The sequence below is a fragment of the Lethenteron reissneri genome, chromosome 20, assembly GCF_015708825.2.
Source record: "Lethenteron reissneri isolate LAM-NWPU_2019-01 chromosome 20, ASM1570882v1, whole genome shotgun sequence".
Lineage (NCBI taxonomy): Eukaryota > Metazoa > Chordata > Hyperoartia > Petromyzontiformes > Petromyzontidae > Lethenteron > Lethenteron reissneri.
In genome coordinates, this window is record NC_083798.1 from 3,824,496 (window position 1) to 3,851,761 (window position 27,266).

Sequence of the window (27,266 nt, forward strand, 5' to 3'; positions counted from 1 at the left end):
TATAATCCAAACTCATGCTTCATCTCAAAAGGACAATAACAATTATAAACAATTTTACAAAGAGACAACACAGACTGGTGGCAGTCACGCACACTGGATTACTCATACCGGTCATAACCTCAAAACCCTGGGCTGCGTTGGAACTTTTGGAAGGCCGACTGGCCCGGCTACGATCAACAAACGAAAAACCCAATTGAAGATCTTGGAACCAAAGCCACAACACTTTTATGAATGCATAAAAATTCTGACATATGCTGCAAAAAAAAACATCCCGAGGGGGTATTAGAAAAGCTATGTCATGAAACAAAATAACTTGCTGAAAAAAGTTAATCAGAACTGGTGACAAAGATAAGGGCACTGCACTGCTGGTATCCCTTAACTCTGCACGAAGAAACACGCTGGGAAGACATAACTGCAGACTTGGACTTCATTCCGGCCGTAAAGCCTAGCAACTCCTGTTGAGTCTCGGTGCCTGAAAATCAACAGAGCACCTCCAATTAGCAGGGTTCAACATACATACGTAGGTAGAAACTGGTTTCCATCACTCAACAGAAAACCGGAACAGTAATGATTTACCTCTCTGCTTCCTATGACACTGTTTGGCATCATGGCCTGCTGCTTAAGTTGGCTGTAATAATCAGATGCCATTCTACTGGACATCTAATCGATGTGATGCTCAGCAAATGCACTTTCAGTGTACGCTAACATCTAATTGGTAAACACAGTCACAATAGAATTATGAACAATGGCCTCCCTCAAGGCTCGGTACTAGCATCGTTACAAACACATTATATATATGAGTGACCTGCTATGTTCATTATCTCGCGAGTTCATATATGCAGATAGCATAGCCCTTGCTGCAAAGGGCACGAAGCCCCAGAACATTGCCGGTACTCTAACATCCGATCTAATTTTATCCGAGACATATTTCCATCTCTGGAGAGTTCGGCCAAATCCTTCCAAACCCACCACGAGCGCTTTGCACCTGAAGAATCACACAGCAGATGTACACCCTTGATGTTGTCCTTCTGCGGTAGGCCAATGTGCTTTGAGCACACTCCAAGATATATCGGGGTTATCATGGATAGAAGCCTGACATTGAAACCCCACATAAAACAGATCTGTGATTAGACAAAATCAAGAATCGCCCTGCAGTAGACACTTGCAGGAACGACCTGGGGCGAGTCAGCTGATGTGCTGCGAACTGCCACCCTCTCACTGAGCTACTCATTGGCAGAGGCACTGCGCCCCAGCCTGGCCTGGGAGCCCGTACACAGAACTGCTAAACACGCAATTAGATCATGCAATGTGCATCATAACCAGAACACTGAAGCTGACACAAATCCCCTGGCTCCTTGTTCTGGTGAACATTCTGCCAGAAAATTATTCATAGAGGCATGCAAACTGCAAGGGGGTTTACACGTTTTCCTGCCAATGACAACCTTTTACCCCCCTTGTGGGATCAAGCTGTAGCCATCCTAGAATCTCACCCAGATCCGGCATAATGCTGGAGAATGGAGTGAAGCTACGCAGATATCCAAAATAAACACCTCATTTGAAACCCAAACATTTGCACGTCCTGGGCTTTGACATTCCTCGAAGGCGCCGGTGGGAAAACCATCGACCACATCAGAAACATCAACAGACCGATGCACACATCCCCTTCATTAATGGAAAGTTAAAGACAAGACGCAGTGATGTGACTGTGGCCATGCGACCCAAACTGTGGGCCAGATAGTAAACCACTGTCGTCTGCACTCGTTCAATGGAAAAACAGCAAAACTACAACTCTCTCCTGCAGCCCTCTCGTGGCGAGCAGACCTCAACGATGACATTTACTTCCTGAACATATCGCCATTCCCAGCAATAGCACCGTAGTAAACGCATGGATGGCATCGACAAGGTGAAAGCTAGAACTCGGATGTGTTCATTCACTCTCGATTGGACTTGCACATCGTATTTTGATGTTTGTTTATTTGCTTATTTATTTCCCTCTAGCAATGTTGTGCAGCATATATATGTGAAGCCATCACCTGATTCTGACCAGGGCAAGTCAAGGTGCTGGACACACCAATATCCTGCATGGCGCTGACATTATTTCGCTAACCACACCAGCCAATTAATCAAAACAAACTCCAATTTGTTCAGTGAATAGAATATTGGAAATGTCTTGAAACGCACTGCCATATATTATATTTGGATTAGAAAGAAGAATGGACAAGCTAACCGCGTGAAGGCCTGCACACGAGCGGCAACACCATTTAGCAGAAGTGAAATGTGCCGCAGTACTTTTGCAAAGAAGAAATAATAGGCTAAGGGATACTGAACGAACGAGAGATGACTTGGAAGCACACAATCATGCTTGGCTAAATGAGTGCCAGTCTGATCTAAAAATACCTCCGCCACCAAATCTCGTGAATCCTTTCTTCCTGTCCGTCCGCAATTGCTTGCACTCTCTGACAAAAGATGTAAAAAATAATAAATTGTAAAAATAAATTCAAATGTGAAATGTGTGCCATTTCACATCCGGATGAATGTTGTGTACACCTTGCCAATTTCGAGTTGTAATTGAAATGCCTTCACTTGCACACAGGACACGTGCACACACAGAGACGCGGCCATACACACGCAAGCACATCTACGTGTCGCTGTGGCGAGATGTTCAATACCTCGCTTGGTATACAGGAGGTCATTGGTTATATCCCGGCCCTGACGCCTGTATATTTGGAGTCTGCATGTTCTCCCCGTGCTGGTATGGATTTTTCTCCGGGTCCTCTGGTTTTTCCCTTCACATTTAGAATCGTTTGTTGAGAGTATTTGGCGGCTGCAATACATCTCCACCCGATAAGCCACTTCGTTGAGCTATCATTTGTGGCGAGGTCGCTTCTCAAAAAGAGCCATTCGGCTCAATGGGCTTTACCTGGTAGTTTTAAATAGTTTATATATGCGCACAAATACGACAAGGCTAAGATTCTTCAGTTATAACAGATGCGTTGTCCTGCTCACATAGGCAACGTGGTGGCACTCACCTTCATTTATTTGTCCCGAGGCCATAGTGACAATTGCACACTCTCATGGTTGGTGCCAGTCTGTCCATGATCACTCTTTGAGACAGTAGTGGGCGAACACAGTTAGCGAGCACCTATCAAGACTGGTCAAATACACAAGGCAACGTTACGATCAGTACGATAATACCCTTCTTGTTGTTCACCAAACAAACATTTCTCCACGTCGTTAGTTTTGGCTCAATAAACATAGCGGAGGCGGATTCTAGGTTGTAATATCGATTGCAACCTAGTGGCGGCTACAAGATTACAATACGACAGCACAAGGACATAGACAGCGCAATATGCCGAGTACCAAATCACAAAGTGTATGTTGAACTTCTTTCACATCGTACGTATCCAACCGTGCTAATCGGAGGTGCGGGAAATACAATGGGTGCCCCAAAATAATGCTCCATGTCAGCATGTCAGCAACATGTATAGCTTGTCTGGCTGCAAAGGGAGATTATTTTGCATTGTATAATTTTTTTTTACATATGTAACGGGTTCCGGAGACACTTGTAGATGTACTTCTTTATTACAATACAACACTCCAACAGTACTCCAACTCACCAACAGTCCTGATACTCTGTTACAGCCTAGGTACACAGCCTAGCTACACAGCGTAGATACTCTACTCTGGCTACGCTCCGGAACTCGCCCTCACAAGGTCGTAGAGTCGGGAGTTCCAGAGTCGGGAGTTCCAGAGTCCCAGCGCTGGCTCTCGCAGCATCTCAGGGTCTTCAGATGGCTGGTCGTGGGTCTTGGGTCTTGAGTTACAACTGGGCCCCGATCGTCCAGGGAGCTCTCCTTTTATGCCTGGTCCAACGAGGGGTGGGGCCGTGTGCGCCACCAGACATCCCACAGAGCACACACAGCCCCCCCCCCCGTTGGCGGCGCCCAGGGGATTAAGCGCCTGGGGACTCAACGCCTGGCGCCCAGAGGCTTAAGCGTCTGGACCCCCTGGGAACCCAGCGCCTGGCGCCCAGAGGCTTAAGCGTCTGGACTCGCCTGGGATCCCAGAGCCCCCAGCAGCCCCTCCCTTCTTATGTCACTACATTACCCACTACACATATAACAACCGTACATAGATGAAACGCTTGAGCAAATGTTCGCATTACGTATTTTAAGTCATTTCCAGCATGTAAACAAAGACATATTTGCACTCCTTAGATAGGAACTTGGCTAATGTATGCATATTGCGGTGGGCAATTGAGATAGCAGGATAGAGAGTGTCTATCATTGTTTCCTTTGTTAGACACATTCACCCAAATGTTAGACACATTCACCCAAATGTTAGACACATTCACCCAAATGTTAGACACATTCACCCAAATGTTAGACACATTCACCCAAATGTTAGACACATTCACCCAAATGCTCTATGGACTTGTATTACCAGTCGTCCATGGTTCCTAATGTGCAATGTTTTGGCCCGTCATTTTATTTTAATAACTCATAAATTGTGCGTACTGTTTGCTTTTACAGCCGAGTAACAAAATGTTGTTTGCTTTGCTTGTTTGTATATTTGTTGTGAAAGTTTCCCAGTTTGTGCAACTGATATTGCATGCGGGGTGCAGCGTTATCACTTTCCTTGCTGGTATGAGGCAAAGACAGATTAAAATTCAACATAACAACCGCCCACTTTATCATGCGCCACTCCGTGTGATGCATCGCTTATTACCGTACATTTACATAAGCAGCCGAAAGCGTTTCAGATGGGTAGGTGCATGTTTTTTTCTTCAGGCGTTTTAAAACAATTACTCGGTTAAAAATTTCATTTTTCTGTAATGTTTCTGTTCACTGCAAGAAAATGTATTTATAACAAGGTATCCTTAAGGAATGTCTGTCACTATATGGAAAAATATATATATATAATGGCGTTCTCAAGTTTAAACGTTTAATCAAACACATGAATGCACCAACTGAATTGCTTTTAAACCATTGGCCTTTTGGGTTTTTAAGATGAATCAGTCTCAGTTGCATTTAAGTAAGGTGACCCTGACTTGGTTTGACTTCACCGAGTCTTCCAGAGTAACATTGATACCACAGACCCAAACATATCCTGAGCTGGTTATTTATGGTTTAAAAAAAACTGCCTTGCCTACTTCTATTTATTTTCATTAGTACAGCAGTGCATTGTTGCGACGAAACTCGATGCACGTACGTACGTTAAACTTCTTTCGCACCGTACGTAGCAAACCGTACTTATCGGAAGTGCGGTGGGGAGGGTATCTCTCACAATCTCAGGCATTGGTCTGCAGCCCCAAAGTGCCACAGTGGCGAAATGTTAACTTCCCTCGCCTCGTATACAGGAGGTCGTGGGTTCGATTCAGACCCCGGCGCCTGCTGGATATTGGGAGTTTGCACGTTCTCCCCGTGGTCGCGTGGATTTTTCACGCGTTTCGATTGCTTGTCCGCTGTAAATGTCCACGTGACGATGAGCCCACTTTCGGCCGAGCTATCATTTGCGATGGCCAGGCCGCTTGTGAAGAACATCTGTACAGCTCAGGGTGCCCCCTCACCTGGCAGCAATATAAGAACGAGTCATCACCATTGGAACCTCATTTGCCAGTAAAAAATATGATAATTGGTCTTTTTTTACCCTTCTATCTGGCAACAAAGCTGGCACCTTTTTTTTTACAAGGAGTCATGTTTACATAGACCACAATACCTGCAGTCATAATGCAAACAAAAAACATAACTCCGATAATGTATGTACCGTCCTTGAAGTTGATTGGTCCACACCCAAGACAGCTTTCCTTAGAGCCTAGTCTCACATGGGTTGGACCAGATGACGCCAAACGGCGCACAACTCAAAGACAATGCACCATCAGAGTATGAGAGCTCGGGGTAAGCACCTACACCACCGGTGTGGACCAATCAACTTCAAGGACAGTGCACATTATCAGAGTTATGTTTTTTGTTTGCATTATGACTGCAGGTATTGTGGTCTGTGTAAACATGACTCCTCGTGAAAAAGGTGTCAGTTTTGTTGCCAGATAGAAGGGTAAAAAAAAGCAATTAACGAGTCATCAGTCCATTTGAGTGCCCCGCTGCCCCCGTCCCCCGCGTTGATCACGAGACCCTGCCGGCTGCCCCGCAGGCCCTGAAGGTCCTGCGGACGGCGGAGTTCATGCCCTTCGTGGTGTTCGTGGCGGCGCCCACGCTGGAGACGCTGCGCGCGATGCACCGCGCCGCCCTCGACGCCGGCGCCACCAGCAAGCACCTGACGGTGAGGGGCACCTCGCGGACACGGCCCGTCCGGGGCACTCTCTCTTTTTACAGGCCCTATCTGGAATCTGACCAATAATAACACTGGTCAACACACTTTTTCTGGCAGAAGGTATTCCAACGGTTTTAAGGTAATTTTGGGGTGCTGATTCCAAATCTGGCGTCAGTTTTTGTCTATCGCATCAGGTTTTTGAGATCTTAAATATTGCATTTTCAATAAAAACTGCAGAAGAAAAATATTAAATAAATGTGGATAGCTATATAAAATGATATTATAAACACACTATCCTAAAAATACAGCACCATATTTTAACACTAAAGCAGTCAGGAATAGCACCGTAGTAAACGTATGGATAGCATCGACAAGGTGAAAGCTAGAACTCGGATGTGTTCATTCACTTTCGATTGGACTTGCACATCGTATTTTGATGTTTGTTTATTTGCTTATTTATTTCCCTCTAGCAATGTTGTGCAGCATATATATATATGAAGCCATCACCTGATTCTGACCAGGGCAAGTCAAGGTGCTGGACACACCGATATCATAAGGGACAGAGTTAATTTCGGGTGAAATCAATGAAAATGGGGTATGCCGATAGCATAAAAATGAGATGTGATAGAGCAAATCTGAGATCAGATTTGGAATCAGCACCCTGAAATTAGTCTAAAACAGTTGCAAAAGTCCAGGCCAGAAAAACATGTTTTTGTTTTTGTTGACCAGTGTAATTATTGGTATTATAACCACCGGGAAGCATTCCCGAGCGCGACACCCCCAAAGCGTGGCTGTGCCCGTGTCCGTGAGGCACTGGAACGCGATGAATGTCCAGCGGCACAGACCGGACTCTGATATTGTCAATGCCAGCCGAAACACATAATGGCATATTATTTTAAAATCCTTTATATTAAGTTCACTTGCGCGCTTGCTTGCTTGCTTACGACCGTGCAAATCTTTCGGTCGTTTTTTAACCCACTTCCCGTGATCCAATCGAGCTGACATTTTCCACACAGACTCGTTGTGCGTGACAATTAATGTTCTTGAAATTCCAAAATTTTACACTTTTTAGGACAAAAATATCATATTTCATTACCAATTGCTTAATGGTGTCATGCAATCATCTGACCCATAGGTGGCAGCCATCTCAAGCCAGAGGACGAGAGGACTCTAGCCGCCACGCATATAAAGGATTTATAAGTGAAAAACTTTGTTTTTACGGGTTATACTTGTTCTACAATGTCTATAAACGTACATCGTATTTGCATGCGATTCCAGTTGAAAAATGTATCGCAGTAATTCAATTGTGTTGGCCGTATTACGAAAATGTTGCCACTAAGCTTTGCCCACTCAAATGATGTACTCGTTTTCTGCCCTGGGCTATTCATACCCAAGCGGTAGTAGCATGGACCCTGCCATAGCAGTGGGCTCCATAAATGTCAGCACTCCCACTCCTAAACAATTTTTTATTATCAAAGAAGATATTTACCTACGATAATTATCACCCAGAAATGTCTGTCCGTCTCGCGCGTGACGTCACTACACATGAGCCCCCCCCCTCCCTCATTAATATTCATGAGTGGGTGGATTTTTACACTAACGCAGAGGTAGGTCGAGCTGAATTAAAAAATGTATTACACAAAGTCGCTTCAAATATGACGTTTCTTTACAGAAAGTGACGGTAAAAAATAAATCTACGCAGCACAGTGCTACATCCGTGCGTGACGTTACTGCAAAAGAGGCCCCCCCCCCCCCTTCATTAATATTCATGCCCGCGTGGAAATTTACACTAACGCACAAGAAGGCCGTGTACTCCACATGCCGCACCCCTCCCCTCATTAATAATCATGAGCGGGTGACGTCACTCCGCATGCCGCACCCCTCCCCTCATTAATAATCATGAGCGGGTGACGTCACTCCACATGCCGCACCCCTCCCCTCATTAATAATCATGAGCAGGTGACGTCACGCCACATGCCGCACCCCTCCCCTCATTAATATTCATGAGCGGGTGACGTCACGCCACATGCCGCACCCCTCCCCTCGTTAATATTCATGAGCAGGTGACGTCACGCCACATGCCGCACCCCTCCACAATAACCATTAGCGGGTGACGTCACTCCACATGGGGCACCCCCCTCATTAATAATCATGAGCGGGTGACGTCACGCCACATGCCGCACCCCTCCACAATAACCATTAGCGGGTGACGTCACTCCACATGGGGCACCCCCCCCCCCCTTCATTAATAATCATGAGCTGAACAATTCTTCTATTGAATATTTCAGATTTACTGCAATACACACCCGTCCTTGAACGGGCAAAAAAGCTCATGATAGATTAATTGCATAGTTGTTGTTGCAGACAAACTGTTGTTGCAGACTGAACGCTCGCAAACTTAAGTTACTTTCCAGGATACGTTGTTAAAAATAATCGTGAATCATTTTGTCGAAAAAAAAAATTCAGTTTGGTCAGCACTCGACCAAACAGAAAACTTTGAATTCTACATCTCCAGCAAATTAACTTCAAAGCTTATCTATAGTGGATACACCAGCCAATGGCTTTTGGAGAGCGACTCAGGGTTTTGTTTCATCAATGAGCTTGAAAATAAAATACAAATACGCGGTTTTTTGTTCAGGCCGTAAAAATGTCGAAAGGACGGCGAGGATTTGCCGACGTTGTCGGAGGGATCAACGTCGTTGTCAAATCATCGATGCATCGGAACCAAAATGTCGACGCTACTTTTGTGTTGACGTTTTTAGCCCGCTCCTACGCACAGCCATAATTCGGGCTCTCCACGTGTGATAATTGTTTTTTCACCCTTTTATCTGGCAACAAAACTGACACATTTTTTTACAAGGAGTCATGTTTGCATTGACCACAATACCTGCGGTCGGAATGCAAACAAAAAACACAACTCTGATAATGTATGCACTGTCCTTTAAATTGATTGGTCCACACCCGAGACAGCTTTTCTTAGAGCCAAGTCTCACATGGTGTTGGACCAGATGACGCCAAAAGGCGCACAACTCAAAGACAATGCACCATCAGAGTATGAGAGCTCGGGGTAAGCTTTTACACCATTGGAACCTCCTTTGCCAGTAGCAAAATATGATAATTGTTTTTTTACCCTTTTATCTGGCAACAAAACTGACACCTTTTTTTACCAGCCATCAGAAGTGTGTGCTGCTAATAAACCTTTGATTTATGTTTTAATAGAGAAGAGTGGTAAACAAAAACGAGGACTCGTAGGAAGACTCAAAGACTGGCTTTTGGGAAACAGACCTCGTTCTTGCCCAAACATGGTCATAACTTGTCCTAATAATGTTTCCCCCATATTGGCTACAAGTCAACATGAGGTTATGGGCAGGATTGTGCGGCTCATTTGGATGTAACTTGCACGTGACTTTACCGAAAGAACTAAGAACATGACCTGAGGATATATTTTCAAACTTTTCATCACTTTTTAAATTAAACTGGCCCTGATCCAGTAAGCAACGGACATAGCATACAAAAACGGCCTCCAGAAATTTAAATTACTTCTCTATGAGGTCCAGACCGCATATATTGATTTCTGTTGGGGTTTTTTCCCCCATAGATCTTTGCACTTTTTACTATAAAACAATAACTTTTTGTAAATAATTTCACAGGTTCACACCACAAGACCCCACAACATTTCTATGGCCACAGCACTAATCTATCACACTCTTCAGCAGCATGCCACTAAAAATAGTTGGGTTTTTACATCACCCATGTCTCTGCTTCCCATCTTCTACTCTCCAGCCTGCTTCCTCTCATTGCTTATTTCCAGGATAGCCAGTGAAATACTATTCACATTTTCTTTCGTGCCCTATTACCCACGGACAATTGCCAGACCGTGAAGAGTGATGAGCTTATCACTTTTTTTCTAATTACATATCCACGAAAACTCATTTTTTGTTCAGGAGGATCCTGAAATGGGATGTGTAGTGCATGCTGGGTTTTTTTTATTCGACACTACTTATGTATTCCAATCCACACACACACACACCTTGAAAAATCACACGAGCTCTTAAACCTTCAAAGTCAAGAAGCAGCATCTCCCTGCTCACACAAACATTGGAGTGGAACTCATCTCCTTTGAGCCAATGGGGTGGAGCTTGAACGTCTTCACGGCAGGGGTCAGTCTCTTCATCGGACCATCTTGGTTGACAACTTCTCTTCTTCTAGCGCAGGCGTCTGCCACCTGCAGCTCTCGAAGGACTGCTTCGTGACGTCATGGCTCTTTATGTTACTTTGGTTGACGATCCTTGTTCTAGCGCATGGCAAGTACTCAATGTGGATATTGTACATCCAGGTTTATGTTTGTGGGCCACGTGACGATATCTTCGGGAGTAGCGCGATTAGTGCTGTCCAGTCCACCGGAGGATGAGCAGAGAATGCAGTTGCTTGCGATGGTTTACTTCTAACGGAGCGGTGCAGATTTTATCAACCCTGGAGGGATGAGGAGCCAAGTTGACCCCTCAACTTGGATTTTTATTCAGGACAATTATATTTATCAGTTGACCGTGGTGCTCACATGCAATATAGGAGGAATACACCCTCGACATACTTATTTTCATTTTATGAATAAAATAGATTTGCATATTGTCATATTACTTGCTCGGGGTGATTTTAGGGTTGTCATTGCCAATTCCAAGTTTTTTTGTACGTTTTTATTTGAAAGTTTATGCACTAATAACAGTTATTGGTGTGCCGCAGAAAATGCGGCTTAGAATTGTGTGTGTTTATTAGCGAATGGCTTACCGCAGGGTGCAGAACGAACAGCTTTCATTTTAAAACTGTTTGCCTCTTCACACATTCGTCAAATTGCATCGATACTTGTGTGCATTCACAGATTTCGTTTAAAACATTTTTATTGCATCCCTTATCCAATTGTTTTTAATGAGCAATTTTGTTGCTGAGTCTGTTACTTGGCAACAGTACTTCCATGCGAGATTGGGCTCAGATTGTTCAAATCACGCTGGGATGTAATGCTTTAGAGCATTAGCACTCCGTAGGTGGGTGGAATAATCCTCACAAGCGCCCCGCTAATAAATTAGGCATCAATACATGTACGTAGTATGCTGAACTTCTTTCGTAACGTGCGTAGATAACCGTAAGTCAAGTGATTAAAGTTGGATCTTCTGTGTTCTGCTTTCGCTTGCAAGACTGCCGCATTTCATACCAGGCTATCTCAGGGGTGGTCACAGTTTTTATACACCTATTGGGAATTACCGCACGCAGACATTTGACAATTTAAATCTTTTGAGGTCATCTCAGCTCATTATACTGCTTTGTGGACAGAGGCAGGCATAGGAGGGAGATATTAATAAAACTGGCCCCATTGTTTCCACTACTGAGCGGGGAGATCTAACTTGTAATCTCCTGATTGCAAGCCCCGTGTGATAACCATTCATTGCAAAACGGCATTATCACCGTCCAGTATTCACCATGCAAATCGTGGCATGGTTGGCTATGTTCAACATACATACACCATCAATAAATAACTAAATCACTTCCAATTTGTGGAAAGTCAACAGTGGTCATTCTAAAGAGGGATTGCGAGCTGCTGTTGGAAATTGGAATTTCCAGGGACTTAAAATGACACGAGTGCCATTGAATCGCCGATTTGACCAGGACGACGCTGCATTCCCAGCGACAAGATGCCTTACGCACGTGACATTTTCATTCTCCCTTTCTGAGTTGTGCAGGACACGGACCTCAAGAAGACGGTGGACGAGAGTGTGCGCATCCAGCGAGCCTACAGTCACTTCTTTGACTTGAAGATAGTCAACAACAACATGGATGTGGCATTCGCCAAGCTGAGAGCTGCCCTGGAAGGGCTTGGCAAGGAGCCCCAGTGGGTGCCCATCAGTTGGGTCTACTGACAGCAGCACTCGTGGCAAAGTCAGGATTTTTTAACAAAATTTCCTTCCCTTTTTTTATTTTTTAAATCGGAGGAGAACTGACGCCAACGTCTGAAGTGTGCGCGGTCGGGCATGGCGAGAGGGTGGATGGAGAGATGTCTTCAGCTGAACAGATGTGAAAGATCCTCGATGGCGATGGGGTTAGAGGGTGCAAAAGAATATTTTCTTTTTAATGCCGATTGCAGACTTGGACGGGATAATCCGGGACGATCTGGGCATCAAGGAAGGCGTGCGGCCACTACTGGAACTTAGCCCTCTGTTTGTGATCCAAGAATATTGGACTTTGCATGGGTGCATCTGCCGTTGTGTGTGCGTGGCATAATCCAGTGAACGTTAGATCTGTTGTGTGGATGCAAAGTGTCCAGGCTAGGGGGCCGATAAGGGAACTTGAAAAAGAAGCTGGCATTCATAAATTAGCCCTCATGGTTGTAGGCATTGCAGTATTGCCCCGTCTGCCTCTCATCACCACGTGGCTCACGGATTTCAAGTGCCATTGTGTATTTCATGCATTTTTTTCCTCCCCTTTTTGGGATGCTAAACATTTCTTGAGGAAAATGTTAACAGTAACACTCTCGAGATGCTTTCTTAGGCAGTGTTAATTGCATTGAGACCTGTGATGAGAAGACTAATTATTAACGTAACTTTAATCGGGCTTAACTCCTGACCACAGACAATATACATCAGAATGAGGATGAAGGAAAGCTGTCTGTACACTATTATGGGAACATTTAAAAAGTGGATATAGTCGGTCCAGATATTCTCAACAGGTTTTAAGAAAGCACGACATATTTTTAGACTTAGTTGAAGGCAGATCTTATAGACCAACGACAGATAAATTCATCATAGTAGTTGCTAAATTACAAATAATGTGTGTGTGCTGTATATAATTTGAAAATGTATGTATACATGTCTTCGTGCGTGCGGTGGTGCAGCGGTTAGCGCACTGTTCGACAAACCGTGTGGCCCGCGTTCGATTCTTTCTCACGGCCAACACCAGGGACGATTATCTGAACCAGTCCTGGGCCTCCCCGAGGTCGATTCAGCCTCAAATAAGTACCTGGTCTGATGTGTAAACATCGTCTCGAGGGAAACAAAGGTGACCAGGCGCGATGCTGGCCACGTAACCCCTCCTGTGACGTGCCATCCTTGATAGGTGCTCGCTAACAGCACTTTCCCCAATAGCCTGATAAGACCTGATAGTGCTATATGGGTGGTCTTTGTCTTTGTGTGTGCGTGCATATATCCACGTGTGTATGTATAAAACGGTATACAACACAGCAAGAGGTAGGCAGTGGAAAACACAGTCAGTGCATCTGCCGGTTATTTCAGTCAATCAGTCAGTTCGTTGTCCTTCCACCGCACCTCTGATTATCACGGTTGGCTACGTACGGTGCGAAAGAAGTTCTACACACGTACAACGCAACAACTGGGTTAGTCCTGGGGCCTCCTGCCAGAGAGCCTGAGACATTTTACGTGGCCTCAAAGTGAATTTGGCACATATCTGGAGCAGTCATGGTTGTTTTGATATATTGCGTTACTACTCCTGGCTACCCAGTATTATTAGTTCCTGGTCATGCACACAAGTGAAAAAAATGTGGAGTCGATATTGTAAGTATCTATCCTGGCAGCGGCCTCCCTTAAGTCAGGTCAGCCTAAAACTGGAGTCTAAACATGGCCGTAGGGGAGACACGGGCATCTAAGCATCATCCTGGCCACGCCATCACTTATGTGATGCCGTCTTTAATAGATTCTCGCTAACAGCACTTGCCCCAACAGTATGTTAAGCCTATACGGGGGATCTTTGTCTTTGCTTTATAAGCGCAGTGTAAGGAGGTGTGACAGTGCCAGTCCCATCATAGTAAATAAACAAATCCAAAAGAATAAACTTTATAAATCCGTTATAGAGTTTTATGTCAGAGCTCTGAGCGAACAGTAACATCTGCGAAAGCCGCGCGAAATGTCAACCACGGCGGCACGGTAACGATCGTTCATCGCTCGGCAGGGTTACCGAGGATTTTATGCGCAAATTCCGCGCGCACAACGAACGTGTCGAATGGAGAGAAAAAATCTCCCTCCAGGGTAATCTGCATGCCATTCTGAAAGGGACGAGAAATCATTGTCACACGCCTGTTTGATATGAGCGGAGCCCCATCCCAGGAAATATCTGGCTCCCAGGGTGCGTGTGAATGATTATTTTTGACACTGTCAAATATGATTTTTTTCAATATATATTTTACCCACAATGAATATTTTGCATTTCAAAGTGAGCGACCTTCTATGAGCAAGGAAACCGATTTATCGCATCGGAGCAATTGCATAAATTAAGTAGCACGGCATCATATAAATTGTAATTTATGAGAATGTAAATTTTTGGCATTGTTCGATGCAATGAAATTAACAAATTTGTATGAGGTAGGGCTGACACACCTCCTTGTCACGGAGCACATTGTGCATACATCAATACTCCGCTAAGGAGATTTGGCAGCACGTTGCCCTGTGCCATCTTCGTCACTTTCAAAGGCAAAGACTTTTGAAAATGAGGCTCTAAAGGTCATACGGACTTGCGTGTCTTGAAGCCCCGTGTTAACGCATACATTTTTGTTTGGCTTCGGGACGATTCAACTACCTTGGAATATCGTAAACATGCCTGGCATGAGTAATATTTTAATGTATATTGAACTTCTTTCACACCGTACCTAGCCAACCATGCTAATCGGAGGTGCAGGGAAAGGACAACACACTAGACACAAAAATCAGTCCTCAAGAAATTTGTTTTTAATGAAGGTTAAAAAAAAAATTGTTTAGTAAATACACTACAGTATAAACACACAAGATGGCAATGAGCCAACAAGTCTTTGTTGCAAAGGAGATCAGATTATACGTAGTCTTTATTTTCACGAGTGATGTACAGCATTTTGCTGCGTTAAAAAAAGCAAACCTACATTGGACCCTTTTGATGATTTGCAGATAACAAAATAATGACATAGGGGTTATCGCCATAAAATAAAATAACGACAATTATTTTTCGATTTAAAGCTTTCGTGACTGCAGGGATTCATCTTCTTGGTTCTTTCGGTAAAGTCACGTAGAATGGAAATAATACAATAATAAATAATAAAACATAATAAAATAATTCTCACGACGTTTCAGCCACAACGCAAGCAGCCGTCCTCAGACCTGTTCTCCACCTGAGGACGGCTGCTTGCGTTGTGGCCGAAACGTCGTGAGAATTATTTTATTATGTTAAATTTGTTATTATTTTATTATTTCCATTCTACGTGACTTTACCGATAGAACCAAGAAAACGACAATTATGTTTACGAAAATGCCCTCCCAGAGGATTCGCAACACAAAAGACAACACTGCTGTTTTTTTGTTACGAACAGCTGATGAGTCCCGCAGATTGAAACCCATCGAGGCCTTGCCTGCTTTTACAATTCCTGCTGGAAAATTGGCCTGAACGACTTTGACTGAAAACAAGACTTCATTTTACTTGTTAGCAACAAAACAGATCAATGTCTATTTAGTGTTGCATTACTTTATAGAATTACATATTCCACATTGTTGCGCCCTAAAAAACGTTTTGGCAAATTCGAGGTTCATCGATTTTTTTTTTACTTCAGCTGGTAGTTTTTCCACTTGGCTTAGCCTTGAATTTCACTTTCATTGTTTTCATACACAATTCATAGTTGCTAATACAGCAATGATTTCAAACGTTGCATCTACACTTTATACATTATTAAATGAACATGTATATTTATAATTTTAAAGCCCACACAAAGTGATATATTTATGAAGCTACAATACCATATCAACGATGTGCTCTGCTATTATCAGTATTTTGATCCGAGGCAAAGCATCGGGATATCTGAAATGAATTGTTACGTTGATATTTAACAAAACAGATTTTTTTTAAATGTGTAAACGGCAGAATACACACTGTGCATGAACTTCACCAATGCTTCTAGATTTGAAGTGTTTGTGACTGCAAGGATCCATACTCCTTCGTTCTTTCGGTAAAGTCACGTAGATGAAAAATAAAAATTAAATAGAATGAAAATAACTAAATTAAATCACGACGTTTCGGAGGCAACACAAGCTTCCGTCATCAGGTGGAACAGCCACAGCAAAATAACTGTAGTGAAAGTAATTTTGTGTTGCCTCCGAAACGTCGTGATTTAATGTAGTAATTTTCATTTTATTATGATTATTTTCATCTACGTGACTTTACCGAAAGAACCAAAGAGTATTCACCAATGCTGTTCACACATCCATGAATCCCTCCCGAATTTAGATCCACTTGTGATAGGTACATGACTCTCCCTTGCTTATTTAAAAAGAGGTGTAAATACTATTTTACAGATGTTATTGGTTTTGGAAGTGCTGTACACTTACATGTCAATGTGTAATGTATGTAGAATTAGCGTGTGCGTGCGTGAGGGTTTCTAATGTGTTAAGTTCTACTGTAGGATTCCAAGCCCTGCAACTTAGGAGTGTCATCATCGGCTGTCCAATAATATAATGTGATATTACCACATTCAATCTCACAAATTCTTGCTCTTGTTTTTGAAACAACTAAGCAATACATTTAATTAATTTCGTAGATCGCAAACATATTTCACTTTTTATTCTTGCACGAGTTTAAAACGACGGTGTTGTTTCTTTAAATTAAAGAGTACATCCCATTTCCAACACAACAGCAAAAAAGCACCCAAGCCCATTATTCCTCTGAAATGTTTAATAATCTGCACCAATTTTGAGAAATCAACACATGTGGTATAGTGCTTTCGGGTTGTGACGCTCGAGTTGTTTGGCATGATGCCCGACGTTTCGCTCCATGTGCTTGGAGCTGCAGAAGCCGGGAGCTTGCTCGACAACTACCCCTGGAAAAAAACACAGTGCCGAAAAAATCTCAGCACGTGGAGTCAACAGCACAAAGGCACTGCAGCACATCAGAGAGCCACACATCACAACCGCAAAACACCTACGCGGATGTATAAAGAATACGGTTCCCTTTGACTAACTGCCCCTCGTCGTACAAAACAGACGCGCGAAGCCGTCAAGAGAGATAAGCGCCGCCCCATCACTCACTTGAACAGGGACACACTGATGCATAATCACAAATGTTATATGATTGAACTGGTTTTGAAAATGTTATTTTTTAATGTATAATTCCATATACCTTTCGGAATTGCATCTTGTTCAGAAATTGTTCCGTGTTAAAAATTTAAATAAATACACGAGTAGGTGAGACCCCCAGAGTTGGCCGATTGTAATTTTAAAAAGTAGGCGGCCACTGACGTTCCCGTCTATGTTGTAACCGCGACATTGGCGCGCGTGCGAGATTGATTTCTGAACAGCGAGGCCTCAATGGAAAACTTTGCTTCTCAACGATTGTGTACTCACTGCCTGTGTGCACATGATAAACTGTGATTTATTTTTTGTATTTGATAAATGTACATGATTTTTTTCTCTCCACATGACCGATGGAGTAGGACGAACAAGTGAAAGTATGAATGACGTAACAGTGGCTTGTGCTAACTGGGCCCTTGCATCTTTAAAATGCGCGAATTGTCATATTTCATCGTCGTTATAATTACATGAGTAATCTACCACATTTATTAACTTACTGTGAAGGAAGACACGAACAACAGTAAGTGCAAGTGTTCACCTTGTCGAAGAGGCACTCCAGCATAAGTGGAGTCACTCCGGTCGCCGTTCTGCCGTGAAGTGGACATTAGCCACCCCCCTAGACATCATTTGCCACTGTTGACAATTTCGTGACAATGCAATTCACCAATATTTAAAATTGATGTTAAAATAAATGGCCGAATGAGGTGGCGACGCGTGGCTGTAATTCCCAGCCTTGGAGGTGGGATTGGTGAGTCACAAACAGATGGTTGGCGACGTACGGTGCGAAAAAGTTCAACATACATGCGTGGCAGTGAGGTACCTAAGGGAACAAGTCGTTGGCCTGTCTGTGCAGAATTGGAAACCTGTTCCTCACATTTTGGGATGTGTTTTCCAAGCGCTCCAGTTTCCTTGCAGGGCAAATCGAACATGTATATTTGCCAAGAATAAAGGTTTTTGAGTTAGATCGCGTTATTATAAATGTGTCGCAACCCTCCACCATCAGACACAGCCAGTTAGTAAAAAATGTGTCACGTTAACAAAACGCTAATTAGTTACTTCTTCAGCCCACCGGTGTGTTTGAAGAGTGAAACCACAACATTTAGAATTTGCGTACGACGTTTTGCTGGTAATTACATTCAGCATCTTCGAACAATTTGCCAGAATAGTGAAGCCATCCACCTGCTTCCGGTCTTAAATAGTGCAGGATGACGTCATAATTGTTGTTGAACCCCATCAGGATTCGAGATTAGAGGTGGGGGGGGGGTATTGTAATTATATGATAGATTAGTAATCAATTCATTAGTATGCGACTCCTCTAAAAGGAATTGTGATATGTATTGTGTATTACTTAATAATACGCTTCCAGGCTGCGCTAAGTCTGTAGCTATCAGAGCGGTTACAATTATTTGTATTTTTCAAAATTTCGATGGATTCTCTAATTAGTCTTGGTCAGTAATAATTCGTTTTGCATAACAGTTCAACGGTATAAAAAATCAATTGAGTGTCCTTGTTGGCAAGCATGTTCTGCCACTGCTGACAGCTGTGTTTGAGATCATTTAATGTTCCTTTGGTGTTCTTTTAGTCTCACGCTAATGTTAAGTGGAATTTTATTTTACTTGAACTCCATGACAAGTCACACGTCACATTTGAATTTTGACCAGGAGTGACATAGTGGCATTTTTGATGGCCTTTAAGGAGCTATCTTACCACAATATTCAACTGTGCGTTCGTCGTCTGTGAGCATTGCATTGGTGTCTTGCATGGTTAGACTGATTTGAATGCATAAACGAACTTGTACAATGAGATATATTTAGTTAATTCCCTTGTGACTTGGGCTGAGAACATCAACCCGCTTTACATGAGAAAGTGATTCCTGATCTCACGCGAGTTCCCGAGCAGTTGAAACAATGGGCAATCTTTTTAAAAGCCCCCCCCCCTCCCGGCCCCCTCTGCTCATGCCATTTGAATTCACCAGGTAATATGAATGGTCACTGCACGGTTGAACGGCAGGTCGCTTGTAGATTAGCACAGTTGGCTACGAAAGAAGTTCAACGTACACACAAAAGGGAAGGCCAGTTGGAATGGCAAAAAGCGCTCTTGAGAGAGGGGGCTCACGAGTGAGCCTTTTAGTGGAGGCCCTTCCACCATCAGTGGCGTGTGCAAGGAATTGCAGGGCTGCACCTTTAGCTTTTACGTGTAGGTTTGTACATGTATGGGGTTCATACTCTCTGGGTCTTTCGGTTATGTATGGGGTTCATGAGTGGTGCTGTGTAACGCGTAGGGAATGTGCGGTTGTCTTAGATCTCAACGGACTTGTACATATGCTGTAATGTGTGTTTTTTTAAATATATATTATTTAATCATCATGAGTTGTGATTAAGTAGATGTTCAAAAGAAAATACATCTAAAATAAGACTGTTCTTTATAAGAAAGATAATGTCTTTGACACTAGCTTTGAGTCTAGTGCTATGTTATTGTTTACATCCTCGTACAACTCATTTAATTGTCTTATGTATGCTGGAAATCCATGCCATTTGAATTCACTTGAATGCATTCTAGATGTGGGCCGTTGTGTAAGGGTTATTAGAAAACTGTTCCTGCAGAATACATTTATACGCGAGATTCACATATGTTTGCTTACGTTGTACATTTTAAGCAGGTGGAAATGTGTTATTAATAAATGGACGTGAGATTGTTCTGTGAATGTTAATGAAATGTTGGACACTAAAAGCTGATGTGCGTGTTTAGTTTGCTATGACTGTGCCACAATGACATTAAAGAAAGGAAGAAAAAAAAACTTTTATAATTTATCAAACCGTGTGTTGTGAATTTTTCAAAGGTCTCGTTTTTTGTGCTTTTATAAATATATTTTATTTATTGTTTTGGGTGGAATTGATAAACAAGAAATAGCACTTTCTTTTGCTAAATTTGAAGAAACGTGTTCCGTGCAGACATGCCTCATAGCGATTATGGGGCGTTTTATACAATAAATAATTACACATTCACACCTGCATTCCGGTTATTATGGGACACTTTATAAGACACACAGAACATACTAATAGGGGTTTTCCCCCTTTTTTCTGGCAAACAAAACTGACACCTTTTGCAAGGAATCATGTTTTCATTAACCACAATACTTGCAGTCAAATACTACAAACAAAAAACAATACTCTGATAATTTATGCATTCGCTTTGAAACTGATTGGTCCACACCAGAGACAGCTATCTTTGGAGCCTCGTCTCATATGGTGTTCGACCAGATGACGCCAAAAGGCGCACAGTTCAAGACAACGCACTACCAGAGTAATGAGGTCCCATGATGCACAGAACAGTGCATCATGGGACCTCTCGCGTGAACTGCGTTGCGACGTCATTCTATGTCTGTTGAAGGCGAACGACACGGTGATCTGTTCCTCTCGACGAGCTCTACACGATGCGCTCATCAACGTTTTGTTTCTTCTGCGAATTCGTCCTCGCGGCTGCGCTTGGACGACACGACGTGAGAACAGAACGATCTGCGCCAGGTGGGTCGCGGCGTTGATGCGCGCGGTGGGACGGAGTCGCCAAAAAATAAATTAAAATTTAATTTAGATTTAAAGCTTTCTTGACTGCAGGGATTCATATTCTTGGTTCTTTCGGTAAAGTGACGTAGAAGGGAAATAATAAAATAATCAAATTAATATTTGCTATATTTATTATTTTCTTATTTCCCTTCTACGTGACTTTACCGAAAGAACCAAGAATATAAATGAAAATTTATTACGATTTTGACTTCCGTTTATTCGGGACCCCGGGGTCCCGCCTTGAGGTAAAATTTTAATGAGCGACAATTATCACGGACGTATCTGCGTTGAACTTCTTTCGCATCGTACTTCGCCAGCCGTGCTAATCGGAGGGGCGGGCCTCAGATTCCACGTACCCAGCTGCAGCATGCTGCTGTTCTTCATCCCTGCCACCTCCATCAATGGGGGTGGGGAGGTACACAAACTGCTTACACATTCCTGCGGAGGGAGCTGGTAGGAACGTTGGGTTGCTCGGTCAATGGCCAGGATCAACGGGGGCGTGGTGTATTCCGCAAATATGCCCGACTGTGAGGGCGGGCACAAGCCGGCGTGAGTAGGTTACACGTTGAGTTTTATAAGGGCACCACGGGTGTGACCAGCCCCTCCCCTCCCAGCCCCTCCCCACCCAGCCCCTCTACCCACCCTCCCCACCCAGCCCCTCCCCACCCTCCCCTCCCCACCCGGCCCCACCCTCCCCACCTAGCCCCTCCCCACCCTCCCCTCCCCACCCAGCCCCTCCTCACCCAGCCTCTCCCCACCCTCCCCACCCAGCCCCTCCCCTCCCCATCCAGCCCCACCCCTCCCACCCCCCACCCAGCCCCACCCTCCCCACCCAGCCCCACCCTCCCCACCCAGCCCCTCCCTGCACGACGGACGGACACAAGAATCCCCAGTGGGCTGGTGTAACCAGGAGGTTCCTACCAGTATAAGCTTCTATGTCTGGTGCGGTAAGCCATCCATAGTGAGCCACGACACATGTGAGGCATGAGCATGCCAGCCTGGGGTCAGAGGTTAACCTGTGATCAGGAGGAGGCTTTTGTCATCATTTTTTCCCTTCCGATATTGGGAAGCCACTGGGGCCATATGCACTTTTAAAAATCGATTGAAAACTCATGTCTCTCGAGAAATGCGTCTTGTTGTGTCTCGTTTGTTGTACTTCCCCCGCACCGGTTCGAAAGACGTACGCCCACACTTCATTGAGTTTAACACGCTGCAGGCTGTCGCGACCAGTATTGTTCATAATGGTTTATTTTAGTGGGTTCACAGTGGTGACGTCACCCTGCTGCTCTATTTACGACTTGGCAGCAGGTGGATCGCTTCACTCTTCTGGCAAATCGCCCGATGATGCTGGATGATGTAATTAGCAGCGAAACTTCGCCGTATTAAAATTGTAAATGTTGTGAATTTACTCACAAACACACCGATGGGCTGATGTAGTAACTAATTGGCGTTTTGTTTACGTGACAAATCCCTTGCTAAGTGGCTGTCGGCTGGTGGAGGGCTACGACACATTTATACTCACGCGATCTTACCCAAAAACCTTTATTACACTTCATTGAAATTACGATGTTGTTTTTATTTATCGGCATAACACTTTAACTGTTTGTGCCCCCTTTTTGTACCCTCTTCTGTTATCCTCGTTTGTGCCAAAAACACAAACGGTCTCACGTGTTGCTCGCCGGTGGCTCGCCGAGATGCCAGCGACACGGAGCCAACTCGGCACAGGAGCCGCCCGTCGACACCGAGTCGGGCTGTCGCAGAGGTCGCAATCGGGTACCCGATACCTGTACCCTACCCGATACCCGGCTACCCGTACCCAGCCGGGTATGGGTACCCATTTGCGACCCTGGTGCGGCCGAGTACGGGTACGGGTAGGCCGTGAGTCACTGGTGAGTCACCATTTGTCACTCATTTCCCAACGTCTTGTCTCTTCTCACAATTCAAGTTCCTAGAATCAACCCACCCGCGCCTGCAACATGGCTTCATCCCAGAGGTCGCAATCGGGTACCCATACCCTACCCGATACTCGGCCGGGTACGGGTAGCCGGGTATCGGGTAGGGTACGGGTACCCATTTGCGACCCTGGTGCGGCCGGGTACGGGTCCGGGTAAGGAATCAAAACCCGTTTGCGACCTCTGGGCTGTCGGTAGCAGAGATTCATGGGTCACCCCCCTCCCCACCACACCCCCGTCGAGAATACAAGAGACGCCAGCGGGCGTACAATGCGAGGCATTCAAATTGCGTTAAAGTGGTTTGGAGATTTGTAGAAGTGTTCGATTTACGCAGGGGATGGGGAAGGGTTCAAGTGATTCATGGGAGGCGAGGTCAAGAGATTCCAGAGTGAATGTGGCTTTGAGCGATGCTCAGTGGAGTCCGACGAGGCCGCTGGGAGGAGGGACCCAATGGTGATGGTTTCCCCACAGTGTTCATACCTCTTCTTGGTTCTTTCGGTAAAGTCACGTAGAAGGGAAGTAATAAAATAATATTACTTCCCTTCTACGTGACTTTACCGAAAGAACCAAGAAGATGAATCCCTGCAGTCACGAAAGCTTTAAATCGAAGTGTTCATACTCTTAGGTTTTTTCGGCAAAGTCACGTAGGTAAAAATAAATAATAAAAATAAATAATAGAAATAATAATAGGAATAAAATAATGAATATTTTATTTATATTATTTTTATTATTTATTTTTATTAGTTATTTTACCTACGTGACTTTACCGAAAAAACCTAAGAGTATGAATTTTTGCAGTCACGAAACTTCAAATCTAGAATCCCCACAGTGTTACCCGCTCTGCAGACCTGCCGACGCAGCTTTGAGAAACAGGGGTATTGGTAAATGGAGTTGCTCCTACCGACTTGTCATCGGATAGCGAAATTAATTAGGAACTCCAATGGCAGTGCTGTGCAACACGCGGATAGTCCAGTTGAGTAGAAACTCAGCGCCCCCATCGTGCCCGGATGGAGAACCGTCGCCCCGGTCGCGATCCCACGCGGCACTTTCCCCGTCGTGTGTGAACTCGTCGAGGACACGTGCTGTGGTAGATTTAGAAAAACGAATATATATTTACTGCGTGTTACATATACATATTAATTTCTAATCAAAATACTGCGTGTGTTATACACAGTAAAATATTTTATTTTTTATTGCGTGTAAAAATATTTCTGTGTAAAGATATCTCTGCAAGACTTTTTTGGCGAAATGTGTACATGAACAACATGTGTTTTCTGTATTCACCGGTTTACGGTAATTAACGGGTAGACAATTGATTGTTTTTAATTTTAGAACTTTCGTGACTGCAGGAATTATTATTTGGTTGTTTCGGTTAAGTCACGTCTAAAGATAAAATAATAAATTAAATTAAATAATAGCATACGACGTTTCGATTGCAACACAAGCAATCAAGCATTATACCTGATGATGATTGCTTGTGTTGCAATCGAAACATCGTATGCTATTATTTAATTTAATTTATTATTTTATCTTTAGACGTGACTTAACCGAAAGAACCAAATAATAATTGATTGTTTGTTGTGCTATATCCAAACGTAATATATTTTCCCATGCTGTGTAAATGTCTTTGCAGGTCGTTGTGCACAATGTAGCCTCACCGTCTATGACGGCTTACTATGCATGATGTTTGCGCATGCGACCCCTATCCAGGCTCGACCATGCTCAGCTTGCGAGATGTGAGGAGGACAGGCGCATTGCGGATCATTCAACCGTTGGCTTGTTATGTTGCTCGTGCAGAGGTGGCAATTTAGTGATGTAAACTTCAATGTATGAATACAGGAGGTCTGAAACTGAAGAAATATCACCACCTAGTGGCAAAGCACGCAATAACAATGTTACCACCTTTGTAAAATCACCAGAAGCTAAACATAATAAAAAAACATCTTTCCCAAAGGAATTCTCTGCATGCCTCGTGTATTATTCCATTAAATACGCATGCAGTCTCAGCGTGGTTATTCCATTTGTGTAAATGGTTTGTATTGTTTCTTAATAGAAATATTGTGTTTGTTTCGAACTTGGTTTGTGAAAGCTTGGATGAGTGGCATCAATTTCCAGCTTATTGAAATGGATTTTTTTATTGTCCACAAAGGCAAGGTAAAAAGTGGTATTTTTCCATAATCTGATAGTCTTGTATATATGTGGTCAATGGTAGAGAAACCCTCATGCAAGCTGGTTGGCCTCGACATTTGCTATTATTCTGTCACCAATGATCATCGCACACATCCGTTAAGAGACGTATGGGTCTGCAATGTTTCACGTCGGGTTCATCACCAACATGCAGCATCCAACGTCAAGGCGCAGCCTTGCAATTGCTCGGTCAAGCCACTGCTCCATACGCCACCTACCGACCTACTGTGGTCTACTAATTATAGTGCTGGGTGAACAGAGGTGGCAGGATTTAATAAACGTAATTGCACCATTGTTTTAACTGCCACGCCGGGAGATCAAACTGGCCACCTCTGGCTTGCACGTCCAGTGTGCAAACCATTAACACCGCGGCAGCAATCCACACGGTATACTAAACGCGTTTCACTCGTTGAATTAAGCGGAGGAGAACGTGACATCACTCTCAATCAATGCGATGAAAACTGTTTCTGAACTCCGTGATCTACATACACAGTAATACCCATAAATACGTCGCCCCACCCCGCACCCACGTCGTCTGCCGCCTCCCACCACCCTGTACCCTGTAAACCGCTCCGATTGACGTCGTTTCGATATACGTCGTCGCGTCTTTCAGGAACGCATCCCCGACGTAAGCCGAGGGGTATTTCCGTACAGGGTGGTCCACATGCCTCGTGACCCCCCCCCCCCCCAATAATTTTAGCCCTAACATGTTTTGCATATTCACTTCTTTAAAAAAATATAATAAAACTTCCTTTAACCATATTAAGTTTTAGAGCATTAAATGGGGTGGGGGTGGGGGTCACAAGACATCTGACCACCCTGTACATGTGCATCTCGTGTCGTGAAGTGTGAATGTAGAATAGCATTCAGACGCTGTCTTTCCGACAGACCTGTTCTTCACCTGAGGACGGCTGCTTGCATTGTGGCCGAAACGTCGTGATAATTATTTATTATGTTTTATTTTTATTGTTTTATTATTTCCCTTCTACGTGACTTTGCCGAAAGAACCAAGAAGATGCATAGCAATGCTGTTGAAGAAGACTTGAGCTTGCGGTCGGCACTCTGCTCCCATTGTATTTACCAATATTTTTTGTTTGTTGAAAATAAGCATTGCTTTTTCTCCCCTGCCATATAAAGATCAACGCTGGAGGCTTCTCACTTTAATTTATACCATCGGCTCTGAAACGTGGCTTAGATGATGCTCTCTATCGGGTGGATATTTACACCGATTGAGCACCCGCTTGTTGAACACTCAGCAGCGTTGGCTTTATGTTTAAGAAGCGCTGCGGCGTCAAAACAATGTCAATACTCTTGACAATATGAATGCAAGTTATGTTAATGAACTGCGTTCTTAACATGTAGCTGCGTGTTAAATTGATAGCTATTTTCGGTTGCATTGTTATTTTGTTACACTTGTAAGCTGCATTACATGAGCACTACATTTTCCATGTTGGCTTTGAATTGTTTATACACGTATAATTACACACTTTAATTTGTTTTCCTTCAGCATTTTTTGTTTCCAATTGGAATGTTGTTTAACGTGAGTGACTATGACATGTTTTCGATCCTGTATCGTATTTACTCTCCATATAATATATCGTAGTGTATTTCCATCGCTTGAAAAAATATCGCTTTCGCCACGATGAGTTCGAACCCGGTTATAACATTAGACCCAGATTGTTGTTATTGCTCTGATTATATCTGCCAAAAAGTGGTCAAATTTACACATGTAGAAGATATAAGCTGTATATACCAAGTAGAAGAATTCATATCTGACCCATACCAATTTCACCATACCTATGTGAATTATCAAATATACTCCATTGAAAGCTCCGCTGAATGGCAATATCAACCGGGCGTGTCTATGCGACTGGGAGATGCGAACGACTCGGACTCACTTATCAAGTATAGCAACTTCCATCGGCTCAAATGACATTCACATTGCTCGGCAAGTTTATAAATTGATAAACCTGATCAGGCGGGTTCGTATTGGGGGATGGAAAACCACCGCATTAGAAGCGGGGAACTTTAACAAGGGCAGACTTCAAATTAAATGCGGTGATGCTGAGTGACTATTTAATTCAGACTAACAAATAACAATTTCTGTTCACACCTGGCAAGTCATGCCCATTAACACCACCCGGTTTCTTCTATTTGTACCGTTGTCGTGAGGTTGTACGTTTCTTTGGACACATTTTAAACAAAGCAGAGGC

General features: G+C 43.7%; 1 protein-coding gene across 2 annotated transcripts in view; it reads left to right on the top strand.

The window, feature by feature from the left end:
- Nucleotides 1–15,308, top strand: part of LOC133344607 (protein PALS2-like) — a 220,602-nt gene extending 205,294 nt beyond the window's left edge. For both annotated transcript variants that reach the window (XM_061554619.1, XM_061554620.1), the window contains exons 11-12: nt 6,151–6,279; nt 12,003–15,308. In XM_061554619.1, coding sequence (XP_061410603.1) covers nt 6,151–6,279; nt 12,003–12,179 — 306 coding nt within the window. In that variant the 3' untranslated portion in view covers nt 12,180–15,308. The remainder of the gene's footprint in view (nt 1–6,150; nt 6,280–12,002) is intronic.
- Nucleotides 15,309–27,266: the final 11,958 nt, after the last annotated feature.